Here is a 25357-nt window from a genome sequence, read left to right on the forward strand (position 1 = left end):
GAAGGAAAAGAATGTATGCTGACCAATTCTGCCTTGCACCTGATTTCAGTGCAAAGTGTGCAGGGGAGGGTTGAAGGCAGCCTTTGCAAGTGAACATGTCTGACAAACAGATTTTTATGCCTTTCTCTTATTTCCCAGGCCAATTGTTCCTATAGCTGTCCTTTGGCTCCACTGTGCAATCCGTGCCAGTCTCTTACCTGGAGTAGAGCACCATGCAGGATGATGGATTCTCGCACTCTCACGCCAGCTCCCATGGTCACACCTTCCCCAATAGACACATTGGGACCCAACTGAGGGAACACAGAGAGACACAATCGGCTACTGAGAGAGACGACAGAACTTTGCCTAACCCTCTTTCCTCACACTACATTTTTGCAACCTCTCCCTGTTTTTCACGTTTTCTTTCTTTTCAAGACTAATCGTAGCATCCAAGTTCATGCATCTTCTGGATCTGATCCTTCTATTTTTTGCATTAATAACATACAGACCTTAGCTTACCAGGTTCCATGCTCTTCCATAGCCCACAATGGATTTAGATCTCCCTTATTAATTTACTTTTCTATAGTCCCTCCAGACTGGCCAAGACTGATGGGTTATGCATGCCTACCAGGAAGTGGCAACTGTGAACTTCAGTCAGGACCAGTCTGGAATGCATATGTTGAACATCTGGCATGGATCTAAATCTAATCTAATCTAAACCTTAGGTTTGTATACCGCATCATCTCTACATTCGTAAAGCTCGACACGGTTAACAAGAGTTAGGGTAGAAAGGAACTCCAGTGGAGGGAAGAGGCAAAATGAAGAGAAAATTTAGAGGACTAGAATAACCAGAGAGGGAGGAGGAGTTACATTTTTGAGAATAACCAGGTTTTCAGATGTTTACGGAAGAGTTGGAGGGAGCTCAGATTCCTAAGAGGGGAGGTAAGGTTGTTCCAGAGCTGAGTGATTCTGAAAGGGAGGGAAGAACCTAGTTTTCCTACAAGTGAAACGCCTTTTAGAGAGGGAAAGGAAAGTTTCAGTTTTTGGGTGGATCTGGCAGAATTGAGGTTAGAGGAGTTCCAAGAAAGAGGAATGAAGGGAGGGAGGATACCGTGTAGGATCTTGAAAGTGAGGCAGGCACATTTGAAGTGGACTCTGGAGATAATCGGAAGCCAGTGGAGCTTGGATAAAAGCGGTGAGACGTGGTCGAATTTGCTTTTTGCGAAGATAAGCTTAGCAGCGGTATTCTGAATTTGCTGGAGTCTTTGAAGGTTTTTCTTTGTTAGGCTAAGGTAGACAGAGTTGCAGTAGTCCAGTCTGGAAAGGATGGTGGATTGGACAAGGACGACAAAGTGATTTTGATGGAAACAGGATCTCACTTTTCTCAGCATGTGAAGGCTGAAGAAACATTTTTTTACTAGGGAGTTGAGGTGGTCGTTGAAGGAAAGTGTAGAGTCAATGATGACTCCCAGAACTTTACTAGAATATTCAAGATGCAGAGTGGGGCCAGAGGACAGTGGGATGGAGGTGGGCAGTTGGTCCAATTTTGGGCCGAGCCAGAGAAGTTTTGTTTTAGATTCGTTCAGTTTCATCTGCACAGTGTGGGCCCAGGATTGAAGGTTCGATATACATGAGGATATGTTCGCCGAGAGGTTGGTGAGGTTCCGGTCGGTCTCGAGGACAAAGATGTCGTCTGCGTAAGTGTAGAGTGTTTCAAGGGGGGAGAGATGGAGGAGTTTAAGGGAGGACATATAAATGTTGAAGAGGATAGGAGAGAGAGGTGAGCCTTGCGGGACTCCACAGATCGAGTTCCAGGGAGAGGAAGAAGTGCCCTTCATGTTGACTATGTAGGAGCAGGAGCGTAAGAACTTCGAGAACCAGTCAAGGACTGTGGAATTTATGCCTATCTCGGTGAGTTGGTAAATTAGAATATCATGATGGACGATATCAAAAGCTGCAGAGCGGTCGAATTAAGAAGGACGGCGAACTTGTTGCGAGAATGGAGATATTGAACTTTTGAGATTAAGGAGGTCAGAAGGGATGCGGTGCTGAAATTGGGACAGAAGCCGTATTGGTAGGGTTGAAGAATGGTGAATTTCTCAAGGTAGGAAGATAGTTGAGTGGATATGATGGACTCTAGCATCTTGGTAAGAAGGGGAATGTTAGCTATTGGATGGTAGCTGGATGGTGTAGAGGGATCAAGCTCAGGTTTTTTCAGTAGTGGAGATAGGGAAATATGGCCCATTTCTGGGGAGAAGAGACCCGAATGGAAGGCGGAGTTTATGAGAATGGTAAGAGTTGAGATGGCCTGAGGGGGAGTGTTCTCGTAGAGGTAGGAGGGTAAAGGATCCAAGGTACAGTTGCAGGATTTCAATTTGAGGCAGAGATTATAGACCAGGGATTTGGAAACAAGTTTGAAGGAAGACCAGGATCTGTCTGTTGGGATAGGGTTGGGGTCAATTGGAATCAGAGATTTGTAGGAGATTGCAGGTGGGAAGGAGCGCCTCAAGGTGGAGACCTTATCATTGAAGAACTTTGCTAGAGAATTGGCTGAGGGGGAGGAGGGAAGTATGTAGTAATTTTTGGAGGTTAAGGAACGCCAGATGTTAAATAATGTGCTACTCTGATTGTTGGATTTGGAGATTTTGTCACCGTAGAAGTTTTTCCTTGCTTTTTTTAGAACAGTATTATAGATTTTAATGTTGACCCTCCAGGAGAGTCTGTCTGTAGTGGATTTAGATTTTTTCCATTTTCGTTCCAGAGCACGGCATTTCTGTTTCAGTTCTCTGTGGTATGGGAGGTACCAAGGGGCCTTACGGGAGTAGGAAATGGTTTTAGTGGAGAGAGGGGCAAGGGAATGGAAGGTGGACTCGGAGAGGGCGACCCAGTTTTGCCAGTTAGATTCTGGTTCTGCAGGTTTAGAGATGGGGGAAAATTTGTCGAGAAAATTGATCCAGAACAGATTGCTCGAGATTTTTTTACGGAAGGTAATAGAATTTGAGGTGCGGGATGGGGGCCCGAGAAGTGACATGAAAATGGGGAGACAGAAGGCCCCTAGGTAGTGGTCGGACCAGGGGACAATTTCCCAGCGAATGTCGTCAGTTGAGGTTTTATGAGTAGTAAGATCTAGAAAGCTGATGAGGTCTAGTGTGTGGCCTTTTTCGTGGGTTGGGGAGAGTGTGGGGGATGTCCTTCTTAGAAGTGATTACAGCACAGTTTGTAGACTTCAATCTGGTGACCCGCGTAAGAAGGTTCTAGGGGTGGGAGGAAAAAAGCCGCAATGATGCCTTGTTGATAAGAAATGGTATCTTCCTTCTGTTTCTGAGTTGTAGAGGAATACCAGAGGTCTCCTTAGCATTTCCTTATGCTACCTATTCTCTGTCAATTTGAATATCCTGCCCCGAGGAAGAAAACATCTTATTCTGGGCTTTGTCTTAGCATAAGGTGCTCGGAAGTTGAGCACTGAAGAAAATCAGCTCATGTAGCTGATACACCAAGCTGATATAAAGAAAAGAGGTACAACAAACTGCTTTGGTTAGGTACCCAAGATATTCCTTTCCCTTAGAAATTTCCAGAGACTTCTAGAAAAGTTAAGAGAGGCTAGCAAGTAGTCAGGAAAGCAAAGATGCAAATAGAAGAAAAAAGAAAAAAAAGCCAACACCATAAAACAGGGGGACAAGGACGTTTTTTAAAAAAGATATATTAGTGGTAGGAAGAAGTGCAAAAGTGGCATTGTGAGACTCAAAAGTTGAAGGGGAGGAATATGTAGACGATAAAAGATAAGGCTGAATTGCTTAACAAATATTTTTGTTCTGTATTCACATCTACGCTGGGAGCAGGACTGCAAAGGTCAAACACAAATAAGTTTGGCCGTGCGGTAGACCCGGATCAATTTTCAGAGGATTGTGTTCATGAGCTAAACTAAAACTGGACAAACAGAGAAACATGACTGCAGATAATGGCCAAATGGCCTATCCAATGTACCCATCAAAGTGATAGGACTGGATGGTGGACATCTAAGGGTGGTGAAGGAAGTTCTGGAGGCTCCACTGGCTGACCTTTTCAATGCTTCTCTTGAGTTGTTAATGGTACTAGAGGACTGGAGAATGGCAGAAGTAAGTAAGTAAGAAGCAAGAAACTACAGGCCAGTAAGTCTGACTTCTGTGGTAAGCAAATTAATGGAAATACTTTTAAAATAGAATTGTGAAATTTCTGGAATCCAGTGGATTACAGGGCTCGAGGCAGACCTTGTCTGACAAATCTGATCAATTTCTTTGACTGGGTAACCAGAAAATTGGATAGAGGGAAATCGCTAGATGTGGTGTATTTAGATTTTAGCAAAGGCTTTGACAGTGTTCCACACAGACATCTAATAAATAACCTGAGTGTGCTTGGGATGGGCCCCAAAGTGACTGACTGGGTCAGGAACTGGTCAATGGAGATGGCTCAGAGGAAAGGGATGTTACCAGTTCTTGAACCTATTCTTTTCAATAGTTTCTAAGCAATATTAGGGCTGTCAGGTAAGATTTCCTCTTTGTGGATGATATCAAAATCTGCAATAGAGTTGATACCCAGGATGGTGTGAATAACATGAGGAAGGACCTAGCGAAGCTTGACGAATAGTCTGAAATTTAGCAGTTAAGATTTAAAGCTAAGAAATGCAAGGTCATGCATTTGGGCTACAAAATACCAAGAGAATGGTACAGTTTAGGGGGTGAAAAAATTTTGTGCCTGTTTGGGACTTTGGTGCAATAGTATGCGATTGATATAAGGTGGCAAAATTTAGAATGAATAGGGGGGAGGAACGGCCAGTAGGAAAATGAGGTATTGATGATCTTGAATAAGACTCTGGTGAGGCTTCATTTAGAATATTGTGTGCAATTCTGGAGACCGCATCTTAAAAAAAAAATAGGATGGAATTGGTCCAGAGGAAGGCTACTAAAATGGTCGGCCCCACTTGGAAGACGTAACTTGCTAAGGATGTAAGACGACTTGAAATGGTCCAGAGGAAGGCGCTGAAAATGATATTGGGATTGCACCAAGAGATGTAGAGGAAGAGGCTGGAATACCTAACTTGGAGAAAAGAAGGGATAGAGGAGATATGATACAGAGGTTTAAATACTTGAAGGGTATTAAGCTACAAACCTATTTCAGAGATGGAGAAGTAGTAAAACTAGAAGACAAAATATGAGGTTGTAGGTTGGTAGACTTGGGAGTAATGTCAGGAAATGCTTCACAGAGAGAGTGGTGGATGCCCGGAATGCCCTCCCTGTAGAGTTGGTGGAGGCAAACACTGTGACAAAGGCTGAAGTGAGCTTGGAAGGCAACTTCAGCATTTGGAACCTAGGACAATACCAGGTGGCTTTACAGTGCATGACCCAACAATATCAAAGAAAAGACAAGTTAAATTAATCATGTATTGTTAATGGGTCTTCCAAGTGGGGCCCCCCCAATGACTTGTACAGGGGCATCAACACTTCTCTTTTCCTGCTGGTGCTTCTTTTCTTGATACAGCCCAGCATCCTTCTGACTACTGCCATTGTTTTGTCACCTTGAGATCTCGGACACTATCATGCCAAGGACCCTCTCTCTGTCCGTGTAGATCAGCTTCACAACCAACTTGCCCAGTCCCCTCCCACACTACCACTTTAGATTGCCAGCTTGGATGTGGCTATTAAAAACCATACACTATGTTCCGAGACAGCCTATTTAGGCCTTCTGCATGTAACCAGGAAGGCAGCTTTCAGGCCTACAAAACACAGCAATGACTTTTCTTTTCCACTTTCTACAAGAGAAGAGGAAAAACTAAGCTAAACAAGGGAAAGCTAAAAACAGTTCTCTCAGGGACAGCGTGTACAGCTTTACCAGAGCCACCATCTGCTGAGAACAGACTGGCTTTCAAGGACTGCACAGCCCACTTAAAGGTAGAATTGAAGCTCAGTAGGTCTCGGTCTCTATCGAGTGCTTAATACCCATCTGTGCCGATCTAGAGGGATGCTATGGAATAGAAGATTTCTTAACACTTTTCTCCCACATGTCCTCCAGGAAGAGTGGGGCTAAAAAGTTCAAAGCAAGAGCCAAAGAGGCTGCAAGTTGTTCAAACTCACAGGACTCAGAGTGTACACTTGTTCTCCTCTCAAACATTGGAGGAGATCTATGTGTGGGAAGATACCCACAGGTAACATGCAAACTTCTGTTTTCAAAGCAACCTGTTCTGTGTCAGTACACACTGTAGTTCTTCTGCTGGAGACATAGTCCAGCTATGAGTTACAATTTAGGGTTTCTTCCATAACAGATGTGAGTGAGACATTTAAAAATCTCTGTGGCATAAATGCACAGGAGGTAGTTTTCTTTCAACTGAAAGGAAGCTCTGGACTGAGAGGGCATAAGATGAAGCTGAAAGGGGATAGACTTCAAAGTAATCTAAGGAAATACTTCATTGAAAGAGGGAAGTGGATGTGTGAACAACCTCCCAGTAGAAACTAGGACTGAACTTGATTTCCAGAAAACATGGACCTCTTAGGGCAGTGGTTCCCAACCCTGTCCTAGAGGACCAGCAGGCCAATCGGGTTTTCAGGCTAGCCCTAATGAATTTGCATGAGAGAGATTTGCATATAATGGAAGTGACAGGCATGCAGATCTGCTCCTAGCATATTCATTAGGGCTATCCTGAAAACCCGACTGGCCTGGTGGTCCTCCAGGACAGGGTTGGGAACCACTGGTTTAGAGTATTGTGTTTGATTACTGAAGCTTTGTTTTGCAATGGTCTACATCAGGGGTGTCCAATGTCGGTCCTCGAGGGCCGCAATCCAGTCGGGTTTTCAGGATTTCCCCAATGAATATACATTGAAAGCAGTGCATGCAAATAGATCTCATGCATATTCATTGGGGAAATCCTGAAAACCCGACTGGATTGCGGCCCTCGAGGACCAACATTGGACACCCCTGGTCTACATGAAGGAGTGTGAACCTATCGGAGCATTGCACTCTTTAGAGTCTGGCTAAAATGACATTACAAATGACCTGTCACCATACTTTTCAAGAATAGGTCCTAGGTTGTAGAAAGATTGTATTCTTTCAGAGCACAGGTGAAACAGTAATTCTACTTTAAAAAAAAATGTTGAAGACTTGGTTTTTCCCAATATTTTAAACTAATTTTTATATTTATTATGTGGTGGCTTTATTAGAAACAAAAATAATGAAGGCAGGTAAAGACCAACTGGCCTTACTTAGGACTAGAGAATGACACAGAGCCAAATTTGGCCCCATCCCCACAGGAACTCAGTTTTCCCATTCCTGTAAGCTCTGCCTTAACCACTTATGATTTGAAAGTGTTTGAGGTTTGTGCAGATGAAGACGGAGCTTGCAGGAATGGGACAGGCTGGGAAAATGAGCTCCCGAGGGGATGGGGAAAATTTTGTCCCCGTGTCATTCTCTACTTAGGAGTTTGTTTTTAAGCACACTTTGAACTTCTTGAGGGAGTTTGTAATCAAACGTAATAAAAGTAAGGTAAACTGACTACTCCGAAAAGCAGAATACAAAAGGCCTAGGTCCCCTTGACCATGGCAAGAGGCTAGAAGTGTCTGAATACTATCAGTTTTTATTAGAGCCATTCTAATGCCTGAGAGAATGAAGAACTGCTACGCAGGTGATCCCATCGGTGGTAGAGCAAGCAACAAAGGAACTTGGGGGTGCTGTACTCACCACAGCGGTTTCATGGACAGTGGCCGTTGGATGGATGTACACATTCCCTGTAACACAAAGAAGAAAGTGTCAGAAAAGAAAGATACAGAGGAAACTCACTGCTCAGGAGAGGCTTCTGGTTACCTTTAATGATGGGTCCCCCAGTTTGATTATGGGCCAGTCTCTCAGGGTGAGATTTGTTATATCGGTCCAGATACAGCCGGCTGGCATAAATAGCTGACCTACCAAAACCAGAATTGGAAATCTTGTTAAAATACTGCTGTTAGTCCTCCTGGCCTAATGTTCAAGCAGTGAGCTGAGAACCAGGGACGTTTATTACTGCTTCCCTTAAGCCTCATCTGCTCTTCCTCCTCCCCCAACACCTTCATGTGCTGCTGCCTCTTTCACTATCTAGGGAAGACAGGACAATCGGCCTTTAGCATTCATCCACATCATATGCAGCAGACATTACTATGCTCCACAACACATAAAATCAGAATATCATCAATGCACACAAAATACTCAAAGTTACATTGCTCCAACAAATACTTAATATTCCCCTCCCCAATCGCACATGCTCTCTCCCCAGCAAACAACACACTAGTCATCCCCTTGAACCTCATTTACCAAAAATATCCAAACTCCTAAATAAGCATCTCCCTTAGGTATCCACTTAACCAATTCCTTCAAAGTTAGGTATCTTTCTTCAGTTGCCTATATTGTTTTCCCCACTGAACCTCGTAACTACTTGAACCCTGTCAAGTTATTCTATCGATAAATCCAGATATCTTATACTTATATTTCTATACCACAACATGTAATTTACTTAAATCGTTGTAATGTAATTCTCTCGGTAATGTCCTGATCTCTTTTAACTGTAATCCACTTAGAACCGCAAGGCACAGGCGAAATAGAAATCACAAATGTAATGTAAATACCAGCCATCTGCACAGAGTAAGAGAACAATTGCATATACTGTGAAGAGAGCAGGTGTTTTCCAGGGCTTATTACCACTTGTAGGTGATCTCAGCCAAGTGAGCCCAGCACTGATGTGACCCAACCTTCTATGTCTAGAAGATTTGGGGAGCTTTTAACCCCACATGCGCATACGCCGCCCTGCCTGCCTTGTTTGCATGGGACCAGCAGTTGACTTTAACAAGCTTAGAAAATACAACCCCTAGCGGATGTGGGAGGGTAGGCGATAATACAAGCCCTGCGATTGGAGAACTTCTCCAAGGACAAGCAGGACATATCCCTAGCTACCAGGCTCACTGAAAAACAGCATCTACTGAGGAATTGGGACAGAGGAAAATGGGCCGGTGAGGGCAGAGTTGGATTCTAGAAACCAAAGTCTACAGCACTATCCAACTGAACCACCTGCTTCACTGGGACTCCTGGTCAAGGTAGTAGTGAGATGGGAATGTGTGGACTGAACACCACCACCTTACAGCTTTCCATATCTCCTTAATAGAGGCTGACTTCAAGTGAGCTTCTGACATTGTGACAAAACAAGCTAGATCAGTGGTTCCCAACCCTGTCCTTGAGGATCTCAAGGAATATGCATAAGAGAAATTTGCATGTAACAGAGGTGACAGGCATGCAAATCTGACCCGTGCATCTTCATTAGGAACCCAACTGGCTGGTGGTCCTCCAGGACAGATTTGGGAACCACTGACTAGAGTCAGCTCAGGCTGGGCGTTACGTAAAGGAGATGCAGGCTCAGGGTAGCCCCTATGTTATAAGAAACAAAAAAATTGGATGGACTGTCTATGGGCTCCAGATAAAAGGTTAAGGCTCACTTGCATTCCAAGGTGTGCAGTGTGCTTCTGCCAGGATGGGCATAATGTTTTAGGAAGAACAACCTAGGATGTGTGTGTACGGGGACAGAATTGGTCCATGGTTAACAGTGGGAAACCATCCCCGTGTCATTCTTTAAGGATAGCGGGAAGAATCAGTGTCTGAATGGGCCATTATCTGCTGGAGACAGAATACTGCTTAAGTGTTTTATGTACACCACTCCAATTTCACAGTAATGATGTCGCTGAAAGTTTGTAGTTCTCCCATCTCCATTTGCTGGCAGGGAGTCATAAGCCCTTAAATAGATAAAGAACAATGAGTAGAAATTGAAAGATTTCATTTCCGGACTCCCTGGTTTAGTGACAGGAGTTTCTCCTACTCTTCTGCCCACTTCCTTCCCTCTTCTCCCTATGCTCACCCTGCTGATTTTATCTGACTCCAGAAGCCATCAGTTTTGAAGACATAGAGCCTTCCGTGCCCTGCCAAAGCTGTGAAGACATCCTGCTCCAGGCGGATCACCTCTGTACGCTGCCAACCATTGATATTCTCCTCACTGCAAGATAAGGCATCAGACAAAAAGGCAGAGAAACAGAATTACATTCAATCAACTAGCACGATACCATCTGGCCAGCAATGAAGAATCTAAGGGAATGAGTTTGCATTGGGTGCAAGAGGTCCTCAGTTCGTTATCTCTGAAATTAGGGAATACACTAATTCAGAGAAAATATATATTCAGTAAAACCTTGGATTACAAGTAATTTGGTTTGCAAGTGATTTGCAAGACAAGCAAAACATTTTATTAAATTTTAACTTAATATGCAAGCAATGTCTTGCAATACAAGTACATACAGTATACACACATCACAACTGAGTCGATGGTTCTTCTCTCTCTGATGTTGCAGGCAGGGCTGTGGAGTCGGAGTCGGAGGAAATTTCGGGTACCTGGAGTCGGAGTCGGAGTCAGAAGTACAAAAAACTGAGGAGTTGGAGTCGGAACATTTATCTACCGACTCCATTTTTGAACTTGGCATACCAATCATGAGCGATTCTTTCAGCTATAGCATCCACTATATACACAGCATAAATGTTGCGAGCAGCTTCTGCGGCCTTAGAACCTTGATTAAAAGCAAAAAGAAGGTGGTGTCGAAAATGCTCATTTCTCTCAACTTGACATTTTATTTTAACGATCTGAAAATTAACCAGTGCTGTGGAGTCGGAGTCGAGGAGTCGGAGGAAATTTTGGGTACCTGGAGTCGGAGTCTGAAGTACAAAAAACTGAGGAGTCGGAGTCGGAACATTTATCTACCGACTCCACAGCCCTGGTTGCAGGAGTGTAGTGATTATTCTAAATGAGCGAGGTCTTGCAATACAAGTACATATAGCATTTTGTATTAAAGTTTTTGAGTTGTGGAACGAATCGTCTGAGTTTCCATTATTTCCTATGGGGAAATTCGTTTTGATATACGAGTGCTTTGGATTACAAGCATCCTTCTGGAATGAAATATGCTCGCAAACCAAGGTTTTACTGTATATGTATTTTTAACTTGGCATATAATTAAGCTCCAGAATTTGTTAGAGAATGTGGTGAAAGCACAGCATAACTGGGTGTAATGAGGAAAAAGCCACAATCCATTATTAAAGCAGACAATCTTAGGATAAGCTACATGGAATCTACACTTCTCCCTCCGTATCCACGGGGGTTAGCGGCAGAGCCAGCCTGCGAATATTAAAAAACCGCGTATAATATTCAGACCGGTTCTGCCCCTAACCCCCGCTTCCCCCTGGCTATTTAAAGCCCTGTAAGCCCCACCTTAAGCCTTACCTGGTGGTCTAGCGGGTTTTTGGGGCAGGAACAATCTCTCGAGACTACGACGGGAGCTCAAGGCTGTCATTTCCTATGAGCGATCTGCACAGGGCAGGAGCGTGGAAAGATCGCTCCTGCCTTGAAAACCCACTAGACCACCAGGTAAGGCTTAAGGCGGGGCTTACAGGACTTAAAATAGCCAGAAAAATTAAAAAAAAATTTTTTTGTTTTAAAATCGCAGATTCAGAGGGGGAAGTGTATTTTTGGGGATCCTGGCGGCTTCTTGTGACAGAATTGGCCACTGTTGCAAAGAAGATACTAGATTTCCAGTATGGAAGTTTTTCTGTTCTTATAAGGACAGTGATGGAGTCTATAGGATGTTACCACTTCCTCAGCTGGATTCGACCTCAGTATCAGAGCCACCTTAAGTTCCATAGTAGAGAATGACATGGTGACAAAATTCATCACCGTTCCCGACCCCGCGGGAAACCATCTTCATGTCATTCTTTAAGGAGAGAGGGAAGAATCAGAGTATAATTGGGCACAAACACTGACCCGCAAGCTTTGCTTTGAAGAATACTGGTGTAGAAGGATTGAAGTTGAAATAGACACTAGAAAATGACATGAGATTATTTCCCGCGGTTATCCACGGGGACGGGAACGGTGATGAATTTTGTCACCGTGTCATTCTCTATTCCATAGCCTCTCCCAAGGGGGAAGTGACACGAGAGGGGTGGAGTCAGGAAGTATAAAAGACAGGGCCAGAGTTGGAAGAAGTGATCCCCTGTATGCCTTGACTTTGTGTACTTAGCTATTCGAGTTGGCTGCGGTAAGCCAATTTTTTCTATTGAGTACTTGGGAGCCATGTCCTGAGGTTTGGCTGGGTTCAGACCTTGCAACCCAGAGAGATTTTAGACTGTGTTTGGGGTGTGGCAGTCCCAGGCTACAGACAGTGTCTGGGGTCCTGTCAGCCAAAGGCCCATCTCAAGACTTTTCCCACTGCAGTAAGAGACTATCTCCTTTTGCTCCTGACCCTGTGAAGTAACAGACCTCAGGTTTTAAAGTGCTTCCTTTAACCTTTCCCAGCTCACCCTCAACCTTCGCTCACAGTACATGAGGACAAACTGAAAGGACCATAACAGAAGGTCCCACCCTTCCCAAATAGAACTACCTGTCTTATACTATTGAACCAGTGTCCCACACCGCAGGCTGCTAAGCAAGATGGAATTGAAGGGGTTAGGAGAGACACTAACTGCATGGGTCAATGATTGGCTGAGTGGCAGACTTCAGAGGGTGGTGGTTAATGGTACCCTCTCTAAAACATCAGAGGTGACCAGTGGAGTGCCGCAGGGCTCGGTCCTGGGTCCACTCCTTTTCAACATATTCATAGGGGATCTGACTCAAGGGCTTCAAGATAAAATAACACTATTCGCCGATGACGCCAAACTATGTAATATAGTAAGTGAATGCAATTTACAGAATTATATGGCACAGGACCTGCTTACATTGGAAAGTTGGTCCTCAACCTGGCAGCTAGGCTTCAATGCTAAGAAATGTAAGGTCATGCACCACGGAAGCGGAAATCCATGCAGGACGTACTTCTTGAACGGAGAAACTTTAACTAGGACTTCAGCAGAACGAGATTTAGGAGTAATCATCAGTGCAGACATGAAAACTGCCAATCAAGTGGAGAAGGCTTCATCTAAGGCAAGGCAGATATTGGGTTGTATCAATAGAAGTTTCGTCAGCCGAAAGCCTGAAGTCATAATGCCGTTGTACAGGGCCATGGTGAGACCTCATCTGGAGTACTGTGTGCAATTCTGGAGGCCACATTACAGTAAAGATGTGCGCAGAAGGTTCAGCGGTCACCAGGATGATCTCGGGGCTCAAGGGTCTCTCGTATGAAGAGAGACTGAACAAATTGCAGCTCTACACTCTCGAGGAACGTAGGGAGAGGGGAGACATGATCGAAACATTTAAGTACCTCACGGGACGTGTCGAAGTGGAAGATGATATTTTCTTTCTCAAGGGACCCTCGGCCACAAGAGGGCACCCGCTCAAACTCAGGGATGGAAAATTTCATGGCGACACCAGAAAGTATTTCTTCACAGAGAGAGTGGTTGATCATTGGAACAAGCTTCCAGTGCAGGTGATCGAGGCAGACAGCGTGCCAGACTTTAAGAATAAATGGGATGCCCATGTAGGATCCCTACGAGGGTCAAGATAAGAAAATTGGGTCATTAGGGAATAGACAGGGGGTGGGTAAGCAGAGTGGGCAGACTTGATGGGCTGTAGCCCTTTTCTGCCATCATCTTCTATGTTTCATCTTCATCTCATCTTCTAACCATAGCTCCGTCAGATTTGTGTTCAGTGGAACTCTATTATGTCCCAGGATAAAAAAAAAATGAACTCAATAGTTCAAAGGGGAGGGGAGGTGATGCTGGCATAATCAAAGACAGCCGTATCTAAACCCTGGCGAATGCACTGGGGCCAGGGGATGATTATGTGGCTCAGCGTAGGGACTCCTGCGCTGTGTGCTCATTTACAATTATATCCGATTGCCAAGCAGAAGTTTAACCTGTACCAGCTGTGGATAAAGACTCCCTAATGAGTGCAGAATGGGAATAAATAGTTTATGCCTAGATTTCCTGAAGTGTTCTACTGCATTAGTGTATATTGTTTATCAGATGTTCCATGTACTAATGAGGCAGTTAGCTGGTCCAGCCCATAGAGAATGAGCAAGGTATTCATCAGAGACGGGTGACTAGAATGCCGACACGCCAACATTCAGTCTGAAGAGCTGACAGGAGGCTGGGAGGGGAATGGAAAGAGGCACTCACAGGAACAGCTGTTGATGATTGTGCTGAAACACCTCTCCGATGTGCTGGAAGATGGCAGGTGTGAACAGGTAGATCCCACAGTTAATGATGTTGCTGACAAAGGTGCTGGGTTTCTCCACATAATGCAGGACCTTGGGGAAACATTGCACAGAAGAAGCAGTAACAAGGGGACAGAACTGATCTGAATTGGGAGAAGACTGGACAGGGATAAAAGTAATTGGCAGTGATGTGTGTGGTAGTACTTGGACCATCTTACCTCCTGGGTGTCAGCCTTGGCCACAATGCAGCCGTAGTTCAGTGACTGGGTCCTGTTTGCCTGTGGAATGCAGAGAGAACTAAAGTTCATTAAGCAGAATGAGCTCTACCACTTTACACTACCCAACCCTAACCAGAAACCACCAAATAGCCTTGATCCTTAGCCCTTTCCTTTCTGGGTCTCCCTACAAACCTTAAATTTGACCCATAGACCCCCGCAAACTCCAAAGCCCTCCTTACTGTAGCCCCCAGCATAATGAAGCTGTGTGTGTCCCCTTGGTGCTTCTGAAAATCCAGCATCTCAAGGAGTGGAAACTCAGAGCAGACATCAGCATTCATGACGAAGAAGGCTTCTGGCCCACCAGAGAGAATCTGATCACGGAAGTGATAAATCCCACCTCCTGTGCCCAGGGCAGCATACTCCTGCAAGTACCTGAAACAGAGACAGCAAGTTTATTCCACAGTTGGGTGTTCCAGCAGGCTAGAAGGTTACAAGCAGAATAGAAAGGGCAAATGAAGAAATCCTTTGCTAGCAACATGGCAGGCTGAGGTGGTACTGGGCAATCTGGTAATGGTGGTGGCAAGATGCATTCCAGCAAGGCCATGGAACTAAGAATTCAGATGTTTGGGCAAGAGCCTCACCATAGTTTTAACAGCTGTTGAAATGAAATATTGTGACAGGCTGAAGCTGTCAACTCCCCAGGGGGGAAAAGGCAAGCATGCCAAAAAAATCCTATTTTTAAACAGGTCTTTAGAAGAGACAATAAGACAATAATAATGTTAAGAATGTCAAGTGATTTTGTACGAATTAATTGATTGAATATTGTACACTTGTTGCAAGATTTGAAAATGAATAAAGAATATATATAAAAAAAAGAAGAGACAATAAGACAGGACAATAGGAAAAATCTGAAGGTAGGAACCTTACATTCCTTTCCCACTGGAATAGCTGGTAATGTTACAGTTTGTACATGATGCAAACCAGAAAGAAATCCCCAATACTTACCTTGTAGGAAACAGGCAGGGTAAACCCTAACAGGAGCTGGGCAGGAGGAATTCATCAGTGTGTTTCAGATCCCTAATCAGGGAAGCCTGTGTGACCTTAGGTTTCTCAGCAACCCCAGAGAAAAAGATTGTGTACCTACCCTCGTAAGCTCTTTTCCAGGACATAGGCAAGATATTCTAGACAAGTGGATAGTGTCCCCATGTAGCACAGTAAACTGAATTTAAAAATAACCCTGGCCTCAATCGGAAGCCAGTGCAGCCTACGATAAAAAGGAGTGACATGATCCGATTTTTTCAAATTGAAAGTCAGCCTTACAGCCTTATTCTGGATCAGTCGCAGTCTGTGGAGTTTACTCTTTAAGCCCAGCATAATAGATAATATTACAATAATCCAGAGCAGTGAGGATCAAAGATTGCACCAGCAATTTGAAGGCGGGATAGTCAAAATAAGATCTTATAGTACTTAACTTCCAAAGTGTATAAAAACACTCATCCCTGTACGGAGCCCAGCGAGAGAGTAAGACAGGCTGGAAAGGATGCACGTGAGCTCTCGCCTAAGGAACCACATCCAACATGGCAGCTGCGGATTCCAGGACCTGAAAATAGTCCCTTGCTGAAGGAGCTAGAGAAGGGAAGAAATGTGGCGGGGGAGAGTGTGGCACAGTGATTAAAGCTACAGCCTCAGCACCCTGCTTCTTGTGACCCTGGGCAAGTCACTTCATCCTCCCATTGCCCCAGGTGAGCCCAGCGGGAAAGACAGGGAAAAATGCTTCAGTACCTGAATAAATTCATGTAAACCGTTCTGAGCTATCCTGGGAGAACGGTAGAGAAAATTTAATGAATAAATAAAGCTGTGGATGCAGAATCAATCTGCGTGTCTTCTGGAAGCTAGACACAAACCGCAGCCACATCACAGAGAACACCCAAGTATTGGGTGAAAGACTGCCACATCGCTAGTTCCTGCATCACCTGATCCACCATGTGTTGATCCTTGGCCAACGAGGAAGCTCCGATTAGCCAGTCAGCCAATACAGGGTGTACTTGCAGACCCAGCTTAAGTAGGTCACTATGACCATCACCTCAAAAAAGGTACAAGGGGCCATCGCTTACTTATTTATTCAATATTCTATACCGTTCTCCCGGGAAAGCTCAGAATGCTATACATTAATTTATTCAGGCACTTAAGCATTTTTACCCGCCTGTCCTGATAGGCTCACAATCTATCTAATGTACCTGGGGAAATGGGGGGATTAAGTGACTTGCCCAGTGTCATAAGGAGCAGCAGGGTGCTGAGGCTGGAGCTTTAACCACTGCGCCACACTCTTCCCTCCCTAGTTCAAAGGGCAGAGCCAAAAACTGGGAATGGTTGTGCAAGACGTGAAACTGCAAGTATGTGCGGTGGGCTGGAAAGATCAAAATGTGCACGTATATCCCTATGACTCCAGAGAGGCAAGGGATTCTCCCGGGGCCACCACTGCTATGACACATTGCATTGTCCCCATGTAAAAACCTCTGAATCTTGAGAGCCTCATGTTCGCGTTGCAGCTCCAGAATAGGCCTCCAGCTGTCTGAACCATTCAATGGCACGATAAAGTGTAAGGAGTATCTGCTGGAGCCCAAAAGGGCAGGCGGCACCCACTCTAGAACTTGCAGATCCAGTAAACAATGTATAGTGGCCTGCACTTGGAGCACCTTGCCTGGGAGATTCCACAAACTAACTGGTCAAAGGCTGGGCGAATTCCAAATGCAGCCCGACCCAATAAAGTCCAGAACCCAGTGGCTGGACGAAATGCAAACCCAAGCTGGCAGTAACACTGACAGCCTGTCCCCCTATCCATAGAGGGAGGACCCTAAGCCTGACATCATTATGCCTTCTTCTGGTAAGGTCTGGAGCCACAAAAAGAGCGACCAGAAATCCTAGAGAGTCCGGCAGGATCATAGGGCGATTGACCACCACAAAATCCAAAAGGTTGACCAGGCCCTTGCCCAACAACAACTGTGCTGAAAGTGAAGTCTCGCCAAAGTAGCCTGGGAAGTGGAATCACCAGCCCATGTCTAAGCCAGAGCATTCTGTGGGCAGAAATGGAGAATGCCAAAACTTGAATAAGGCACATAAAGCATCGAGCACATAGGCCGATCCAGCCAAAAGAAGTTGAGGAAGAGAATCTCCAGGGTACACAGGTGCATGTGACAACAGACAGACACTGCCAAAGCAGCTGCATCAAAAAGCTTCTGAAGGATTAGGTCCACATGGCGGTCCTGCATATCTGTAAGCACTACATCACTTCCCCTGGGCCGAGGGGTGCAGTCAGGCACCCATGAAACCAAAGAATGCACTCTAGGCTGATCTAGAACCTGCAGAGGGTGCAAGCGAGACATAAAAGCACAATCCGGATAGTCACATTGCACTGATAGTAAAATGCTCATATCAGGATGCCAGGGAAAGGGGAAAGACTGCGAGCGCACACCAAAAAGCCAGGAGGAAGAAGAGGACGAAACTGGCTGAGTGACCAAATGTAATTCCTGCAAAGACTCAAAAATAAGATCCAGCAAAGCCGCAGACTGAAATAAGCGCAGGTCCTAGAGCCCCTGAAGGATCCAAAGATCCAGCATACAATCCCCGGTCCATGGAAGCACTAAGGGGGTCAGCAAGCCGGCATAAAGATCAGAATCCGGCAGAACATGCCCAAAGAAACAACGCCACTGGGAAACGCAGCGGAGCAGGATTGTGCAGGGGAAGAATGTCTGCTTTGAAAATTTCTTTTTTTTTTCCACAACTGTTTAAGAAACTCTGAGAGAGTCTCCGGCTCCTGGGGAGCATAGTCTCCCTTTGATGACTTAACCATCCATTTCATGGGCTGCGGAGGGACCACAGCCGTGCACAAGGATCTAGCAGCCGGGCCGGGCCCCAAAAATAAAGAAGGCTGTCCCACCAGGCTTGACCAAGGGAGAGGCTAAACTTTGTGTTGCCGCTCCTCCCGGCTGTGCCACGCAGCACATGGTACAAGAACGCTCCTGTAGCGCCTAATTTGCACAATCCTGGCAAAAATTCACATTAGGAGAGCCTAATGGCTCCATTGCAACAAGAGTTTAGGCAACAAGGCAGTTTTGGAGAAGGAGGGAGCTTTTGAAAAAAAGATTGCTAAAAATCCAAGATGGTCGCCGCTGTGAAATTTGTGACAAAACTGCTGTATTTTCCACACTTAATAAAGTTTAAAAAATGGTGATTTTAGGATTTTTCAGGTGGGGGAACAAAGAGGATCTTTTTAGACCTCCCCTGATCCATTTCACAGGCTATGACCTACCACGATTACTATTGCTACTGTTAATTATTTCTATAGAGCTACCAGACGCATGCAGCGCTGCACAGAGTCACAAAGAAGAAGAAAACAGTCCCTACTTGTGTTTGTGGATCTGTGCCGCAGTCTGCCTCAGCTCTTTCACAGTAGCTAGATTAGAGAATCTCTGCCTCATACTGGACCGACGGATGCACACTGGCATGGGCGGAGGTGTGAAGATGCAGCCAAGCCTTCTAAGGGCATTTAACAGCCTGTGAGAACTTCAGGAACGGCCTCAAGTTCCACAGAAAACTAAGCAGGGTTGCTAACAGGTACCCACTGGGATTGACCTGTCAGCTACAGACATAAGTCTGTGTGTTCTCAATGCAAGCAAAGAGAAAGAAACACTCTGAGCACAAAAACCCCAAAGAGATAAGGACTAAAAACACACGCAGAAGGGAAAAGCTGTAGGTGGAGCTAAGGAGCTCAGTGAAGTACAGAGGAGGCAGAGAGAAAAATATGAACTGGATTCCTTCTGCAGATGGCACACATGGGACACTACCCATTTGTCTAGAATAGTATTTCTCAACTCGGTCCTGGAATACCCTCTTGCTAGTCAGGTTTTCAGGATATCCACAATGAATACAATTGATTTACATACACTGCCTCCAAATGTCTTTCCTGCATATTCATTGTGGATATCCTGAAAACCTGACTGGCATGGGGGTACTCCAGGACTGAGTTGAGAAACACTGGTCTACAATGTCTCACTGTTAAAAGCAGGGGTGCCCAATATGTCGATCGCGATCGACCAGTAGCTCAGGAAGGCAACGTGAGTCGATCGCGGAGCCCATCCCGGGCTCCGTGATAGACTCGTGTTGCCGTCCTGATCTACGGGCCGATCAGCCTTCCTCTCCAGTGTTCTCCCTAGGGCCTTTTAGCTGGGCGATCCGCCCAGCTGTCATCTGCCGCTGCTGAACATTAAAAAAACAAAAACAAAACCCGGCTTGGAGATTTCAGCCCGTAGCAAACTTATGCTCAGGGCTCTAACGTGTGCGTGCCGGCTTCTCTTCCCTTTCCTCCGAAACCGGAAGTTATGTCCGGGGGGGGGGAGAAGGGAAGCCGGCACGCACATGTTGAGAGCCCTGAAGCAAGCGTTCGCTACGGGCTAATACGGGAGACAGGTTAGTGAAGTATTTGTTCTTCTTCCTGCCGGGTCCTGCCTACTTTCTGTTTCCGCGAAGGCAGGACCCGGCAGCATTTCCCCCAATAGGTTGATCACAATCTTGGGCTGATCAGCCTTCCTCTTCCCGTCAGAATTGACGTCGGGGAGAGGAATGCTGGTTGGCCGAAACAGGGAGAGCTTGGGGCCTGTTATTGGTGGCGTTTGGGTCCTGGTCCCCGATGGCAATGGTAGTGGCTTGGAGGAGGGCAGGGAGAAAGAAAGAAAAAGGGCAGGCAGGGAGACAGAAGGAAAGAAGAGAAACAGAAAAAAAAGAAAGGGAGGCAGAGAGAAAGAAAGGGCAGGGAAGAGGAAGGAAAAGTTGGGGGAAGGAATGAGGTCTGGAGGAGAGGAAGCATACAGGCTAAAAGAAGGGAAGAAAGATTGTATGCACAGTCAGAAGAAGAAAGTGCAACCAGAGACTCATGAAATCACCAGACAAGGTAGGGAAAATGATTTTATTTTAAATTTAGTGATCAAAATGTGTCTGAATTTATATCTGCTGCAGCCTCAAAAAAAGCCAACAGGATGCTGGGCATCATAAAGAGGGGCATAACAACCAGGACGCGGGAAGTCATCATGCCATTGTATTGAGCGATGGTGCGTCCACATCTGGAATACTGCGTTCAGTATTGGTCGCCGTACCTCAAGAAGGACATGGCGGTACTTGAGAGAGTCCAAAGGAGAGAAACGAAACTGGTAAGAGGGCTGGAACACTGCCCATACGCTGAGAGGTTGGATAGGCTGGGGCTCTTCTCTCTGGAAAAAAGGAGGCTCAGGGGAGATATGATAGAGACCTTCAAGATCATGAGGGGCATAGAGAGGGTGGATAGGGACAGATTCTTCAGGCTGAAGGGGACAACAGGTACGAGGGGGCATTCGGAGAAACTGAAGGGAGATAGGTTCAAAACAAATGCAAGGAAGTTTTTTTTCACGCAAAGGGTCGTGGACACTTGGAATGCGCTACCGGAGGAAGTGATCAAGCAGAGTACGGTACAGGGATTCAAACAGGGATTGGACGGATTCCTGAGGGATAAAGGGATCGTGGGATACTGAGAGAGGTATCCAGGTAATAAGTATAGAAACCCAACCAGGTTGTGCATGTGCAAGACCGGAGGGTTAGGACTTCGATGGGAAGATAGGACTTCAATGGGAAACCAAGGTGGCAAGGGGGCCCCTTCTGGTGATTCAGACAGGTCGTGACCTGTTTGGGCCGCCGCGGGAGCGGACTGCTGGGCAGGATGGACCTATGGTCTGACCCGGCGGAGGCACTGCTTATGTTCTTATGTTTTACACTAAGGTCCCCTTTTACTAAACCTGCAATAGAGGTTTTTAGTGCAGGGAGCCTATGAGTGTCGAGAGCAGCGCTGGGCATTCAGCGCAGCACCCTGCGCTAAAAAGTGCTATCGTGGTTTAGTAAAAAGGGAGGGGGGTATATTTGTCTATTTTTGTATGGTTGTTACTGAGGTGATAGTGCATAGAGCCATCTGCTTTGACCTCTTTGAAAAACCCTGGAATAGTAACATAGTAACATAGTAACATAGTAGATGACGGCAGATAAAGACCCGAATGGTCCATCCAGTCTGCCCAACCTGATTCAATTTAAATTTTTTTTTTTTTTTTCTTCTTAGCTATTTCTGGGCGAGAATCCAAAGCTTTTCCCGGTACTGTGCTTGGGTTCCAAGTGCCGAAATCTCTGTTAAGACTTACTCCAGCCCATCTACACCCTCCCAGCCATTGAAGCCCTCCCCTGCCCATCCTCATCCAAACGGCCATGCACAGACACAGACCGTACAAGTCTGCCCAGTAACTGGCCTAGTTCAATCTTTAATATTATTTTCTGATTCTAAATCTTCTGTGTTCATCCCACGCTTCTTTGAACTCAGTCACAGTTTTACTCTCCACTACCTCTCTCGGGAACGCATTCCAGGCATCCACCACCCTCTCCGTAAAGTAGAATTTCCTAACATTGCCCCTGAATCTACCACCCCTCAACCTCAAATTATGTCCTCTGGTTTTACCATTTTCCTTTCTCTGGAAAAGATTTTGTTCTACGTTAATACCCTTTAAGTATTTGAACGTCTGAATCATATCTCCCCTGTCTCTCCTTTCCTCTAGGGTATACATATTCAGGGCTTCCAGTCTCTCCTCATACGTCTTCTGGCGCAAGCCTCCTATCATTTTCGTCGCCCTCCTCTGGACCGCCTCAAGTCTTCTTACGTCTTTCGCCAGATACGGTCTCCAAAACTGAACACAATACTCCAAGTGGGGCCTCACCAATGACCTGTACAGGGGCATCAACACCTTCTTCCTTCTACTGACTACGCCTCTCTTTATACAGCCCAGAATCCTTCTGGCAGCAGCCACTGCCTTGTCACACTGTTTTTTTCGCCTTTAGATCTTCGGACACTATCACCCCAAGGTCCCTCTCCCCGTCCGTGCATATCAGCTTCTCTCCTCCCAGCATATACGGTTCCTTCCTATTATTAATCCCCAAATGCATTACTCTGCATTTCTTTGCATTGAATTTTAGTTGCCAGGCATTAGACCATTCCTCTAACTTTTGCAGATCCTTTTTCATATTTTCCACTCCCTCTACGGTGTCTACTCTGTTACAAATCTTGGTATCATCTGCAAAAAGGCACACTTTTCCTTCTAACTCTTCAGCAATGTCACTTACATACATATTGAACAGGATTGGCCCCAGCACCGAACCCTGAGGGACTCCACTAGTCACCTTTCCTTCCTTCGAGCGACTTTCATTAACCACCACCCTCTGGCGTCTGTCCGACAGCCAGTTTCTGACCCAGTTCACCACTTTGGGTCCTAACTTCAGCCCTTCAAGTTTGTTCAACAGCCTCCTATGAGGAACTGTATCAAAGGCTTTGCTGAAATCCAAGTAAATTACATCTAGCATATGTCCTCGATCCAGCTCTCTGGTCACCCAATCAAAAAATTCAATCAGGTTCGTTTGGCACTATTTACCTTTTGTAAAGCCATGTTGCCTCGGATCCTGTAACCCATTAGATTCAAGAAAATATACTATCCTTTCTTTCAGCAACACTTCCATTATTTTTCCAACAACTGAAGTGAGGCTCACCGGCCTGTAGTTTCCTGCTTCATCCCTGTGACCACTTTTATGAATAGGGACCACATCCGCTCTCCTCCAATCCCCAGGAATCACTCCCGTCTCCAGAGATTTGTTGAACAAGTCTTTAATAGGACTCGCCAGAACCTCTCTGAGTTCCCTTAGTATCCTGGGATGGATCCCGTCTGGTCCCATCGCTTTGTCCACCTTCAGTTTTTCAAGTTGCTCATAAACACCCTCCTCCGTGAACGGCGCAGAATCTACTCCATTTTCTCGTGTAACTTTGCCGGACAATCTCGGTCCTTCTCCAGGATTTTCTTCTGTGAACACAGAACAGAAGTATTTGTTTAGCACATTTGCTTTCTCCTCATCACTCTCCACATATTTGTTCCCAGCATCTTTTAGCCTAGCAATTCCATTTTTTATCTTCCTCCTTTCACTAATATATCTGAAAAAATTTTTATCTCCCTTTTTTACATTTTTAGCCATTTGTTCTTCCGCCTGTGCCTTCGCCAAACGTATCTCTCTCTTGGCTTCTTTCAATTTCACCCTGTAGTCCTTTCTGCTCTCCTCTTCTTGGGTTTTTTTATATTTCATGAACGCCAACTCTTTCGCCTTTATTTTCTCAGCCACTAGGTTGGAGAACCATATCGGCTTCCTTTTTCTCTTGTTTTTATTGATTTTCTTCACATAAAGGTCCGTAGCCATTTTTATTGCTCCTTTCAGCTTAGACCACTGTCTTTCCACTTCTCTTATGTCCTCCCATCCTAACAGCTCTTTCTTCAGGTACTTTCCCATTGCATTAAAGTCCGTACGTTTGAAATCTAGGACTTTAAGTATCATGTATAGGAATAGGAATGATAATTAACATTTTCTATGCGTATAGTGTGCTTTGTGGTTTTTTTTTTTAATTTTATTGTTGGTAGATCATTATGACTTGGTCATTTAAAAAGTAGCTCGCAAGCCCAAAAAGTGTGGGCACCCCTGGTTAAAAGTAAGAAGCCAGCAGAGTAAAGAAGTCCCCAGTATAGGAGGGGCTGGTTTCCTCAGAGGCCAGAGGGAAAGAAGGAGCCTGGTGGAAGGCAGGCCAGTTCTCAGAGGTGGAGGAAAGAAGGAGTTCGCCAGCAAAGTGGAGCCCTAACCCACAGGAGCTGTGAGAGGCAGAGAGGCCTGCAGCAGCGCAGAAGGTTGGTATTTCTAGGGAAAGGTAATGACTGACCCCGATAGCTAGCTGGAGGGTGAAGCCACAGCTTCCCTGGGAATCGGGGGGGGAGATAGAAGCTGTGCAGCTGGCTGGATGAGAATTAAGTGCTGTGCTTTGAAAGCTTGGTAAGTAGCTAGTTGAGACAGGTAGAGCTGGGAGGAAAGTGGAAACCCTGTGAGAAGAGAGAGGGGGATATGTTCTTATTGTTAAGCTTCCGATCGGAGTGATGCACTCTGTGCTAAAAGAAATAAGCTACTCCAGTTTAAGTTGGGGAAGTGTGGACTCTCAGATTTGGCTGGAGGGGTGAGCAGAGGGCACTGGTGAGTTCATCCCCACTGTTAGTGGCCTGGAGGGGTGCTACAGTGCCACAATATCCACAGGGAGGCTTCTGGTATGCTCAACCAAAGAAGATGACACACATTGCTCTGGATAAGGAGTGCTATCCTGTAAGTACTCAAGCTCTATGGCTGGTATCTGGGAAAGGTTTTTAGTGGTGTAAATCTCAACAACTGAGCTATGCTGGTCTTTATTTCCCATCATCTACTCTGTCACTAGGTTACATTCTCAGTTAATGTCCCAGGATGATCATGGACTTAGATTTCTGACAGGATATAAATTTGAAAATAAATAAAATGGTGGCCTGAATCTTTCAAAGAAGTCTGAATGATCTTCTTCTGCTTTTGGAGGCCCAGTGTTGCAGAGCATAGGATCCGTCAATCTTACCTTACAGGGATTTTAAACTCCTGCTGTGCTGCAACCAGAAACTTGTTCAAAGATTCATTTGGCTGGTAAAATCCAACTAGTAATATTTCCTTCATGTTTGGAACCTGGGGAAAGATGTCAAACACAAAATCCATCACGATTTTGAAAATAATTATCACAGAGATCATCACATACAAGTGAGCTGACATCTCTCCCTTCCCTACCAAGTGCCAGCCCCCTACTCTCTCCCCCCTGATGAGTGAATTGATCTCTCTAAGAGGGTTACATGACTGCCTCCTCACTATCATAACAAGCAAGTAACAGCCCCTGACTCTCCTTCATAATGAGTGAACAGTGCTGTCAAATGGACCCCTTTTCCCCTCAGCAAAGCCACCCTTCTCTCCTGCAAAAAAGATGAGATCCTGATTACTAGGACAAGTACAGACTAGAAAAGTTGGAAAAATCTGTAATTAGCACATGAAATCAATTTTTTTACTGCC

General features: G+C 45.4%; 1 protein-coding gene across 1 annotated transcript in view; it reads right to left on the reverse strand.

The window, feature by feature from the left end:
* GMPPA (GDP-mannose pyrophosphorylase A) overlaps positions 1 to 25357 on the reverse strand; it is a 37281-nt gene that overhangs the window by 1703 nt on the left and 10221 nt on the right. Inside the window, exons 4-11 of the mRNA XM_033945390.1 lie at positions 24879 to 24982; positions 14599 to 14791; positions 14360 to 14419; positions 14104 to 14234; positions 9878 to 10012; positions 7807 to 7904; positions 7684 to 7730; positions 198 to 290 (exon numbers count right to left, since the gene is read on the reverse strand). Of these exons, the coding sequence (XP_033801281.1) occupies positions 198 to 290; positions 7684 to 7730; positions 7807 to 7904; positions 9878 to 10012; positions 14104 to 14234; positions 14360 to 14419; positions 14599 to 14791; positions 24879 to 24982 (861 nt within the window). The remainder of the gene's footprint in view (positions 1 to 197; positions 291 to 7683; positions 7731 to 7806; positions 7905 to 9877; positions 10013 to 14103; positions 14235 to 14359; positions 14420 to 14598; positions 14792 to 24878; positions 24983 to 25357) is intronic.

The sequence above is a fragment of the Geotrypetes seraphini genome, chromosome 5, assembly GCF_902459505.1.
Source record: "Geotrypetes seraphini chromosome 5, aGeoSer1.1, whole genome shotgun sequence".
NCBI classification, from domain to species: domain Eukaryota; kingdom Metazoa; phylum Chordata; class Amphibia; order Gymnophiona; family Dermophiidae; genus Geotrypetes; species Geotrypetes seraphini.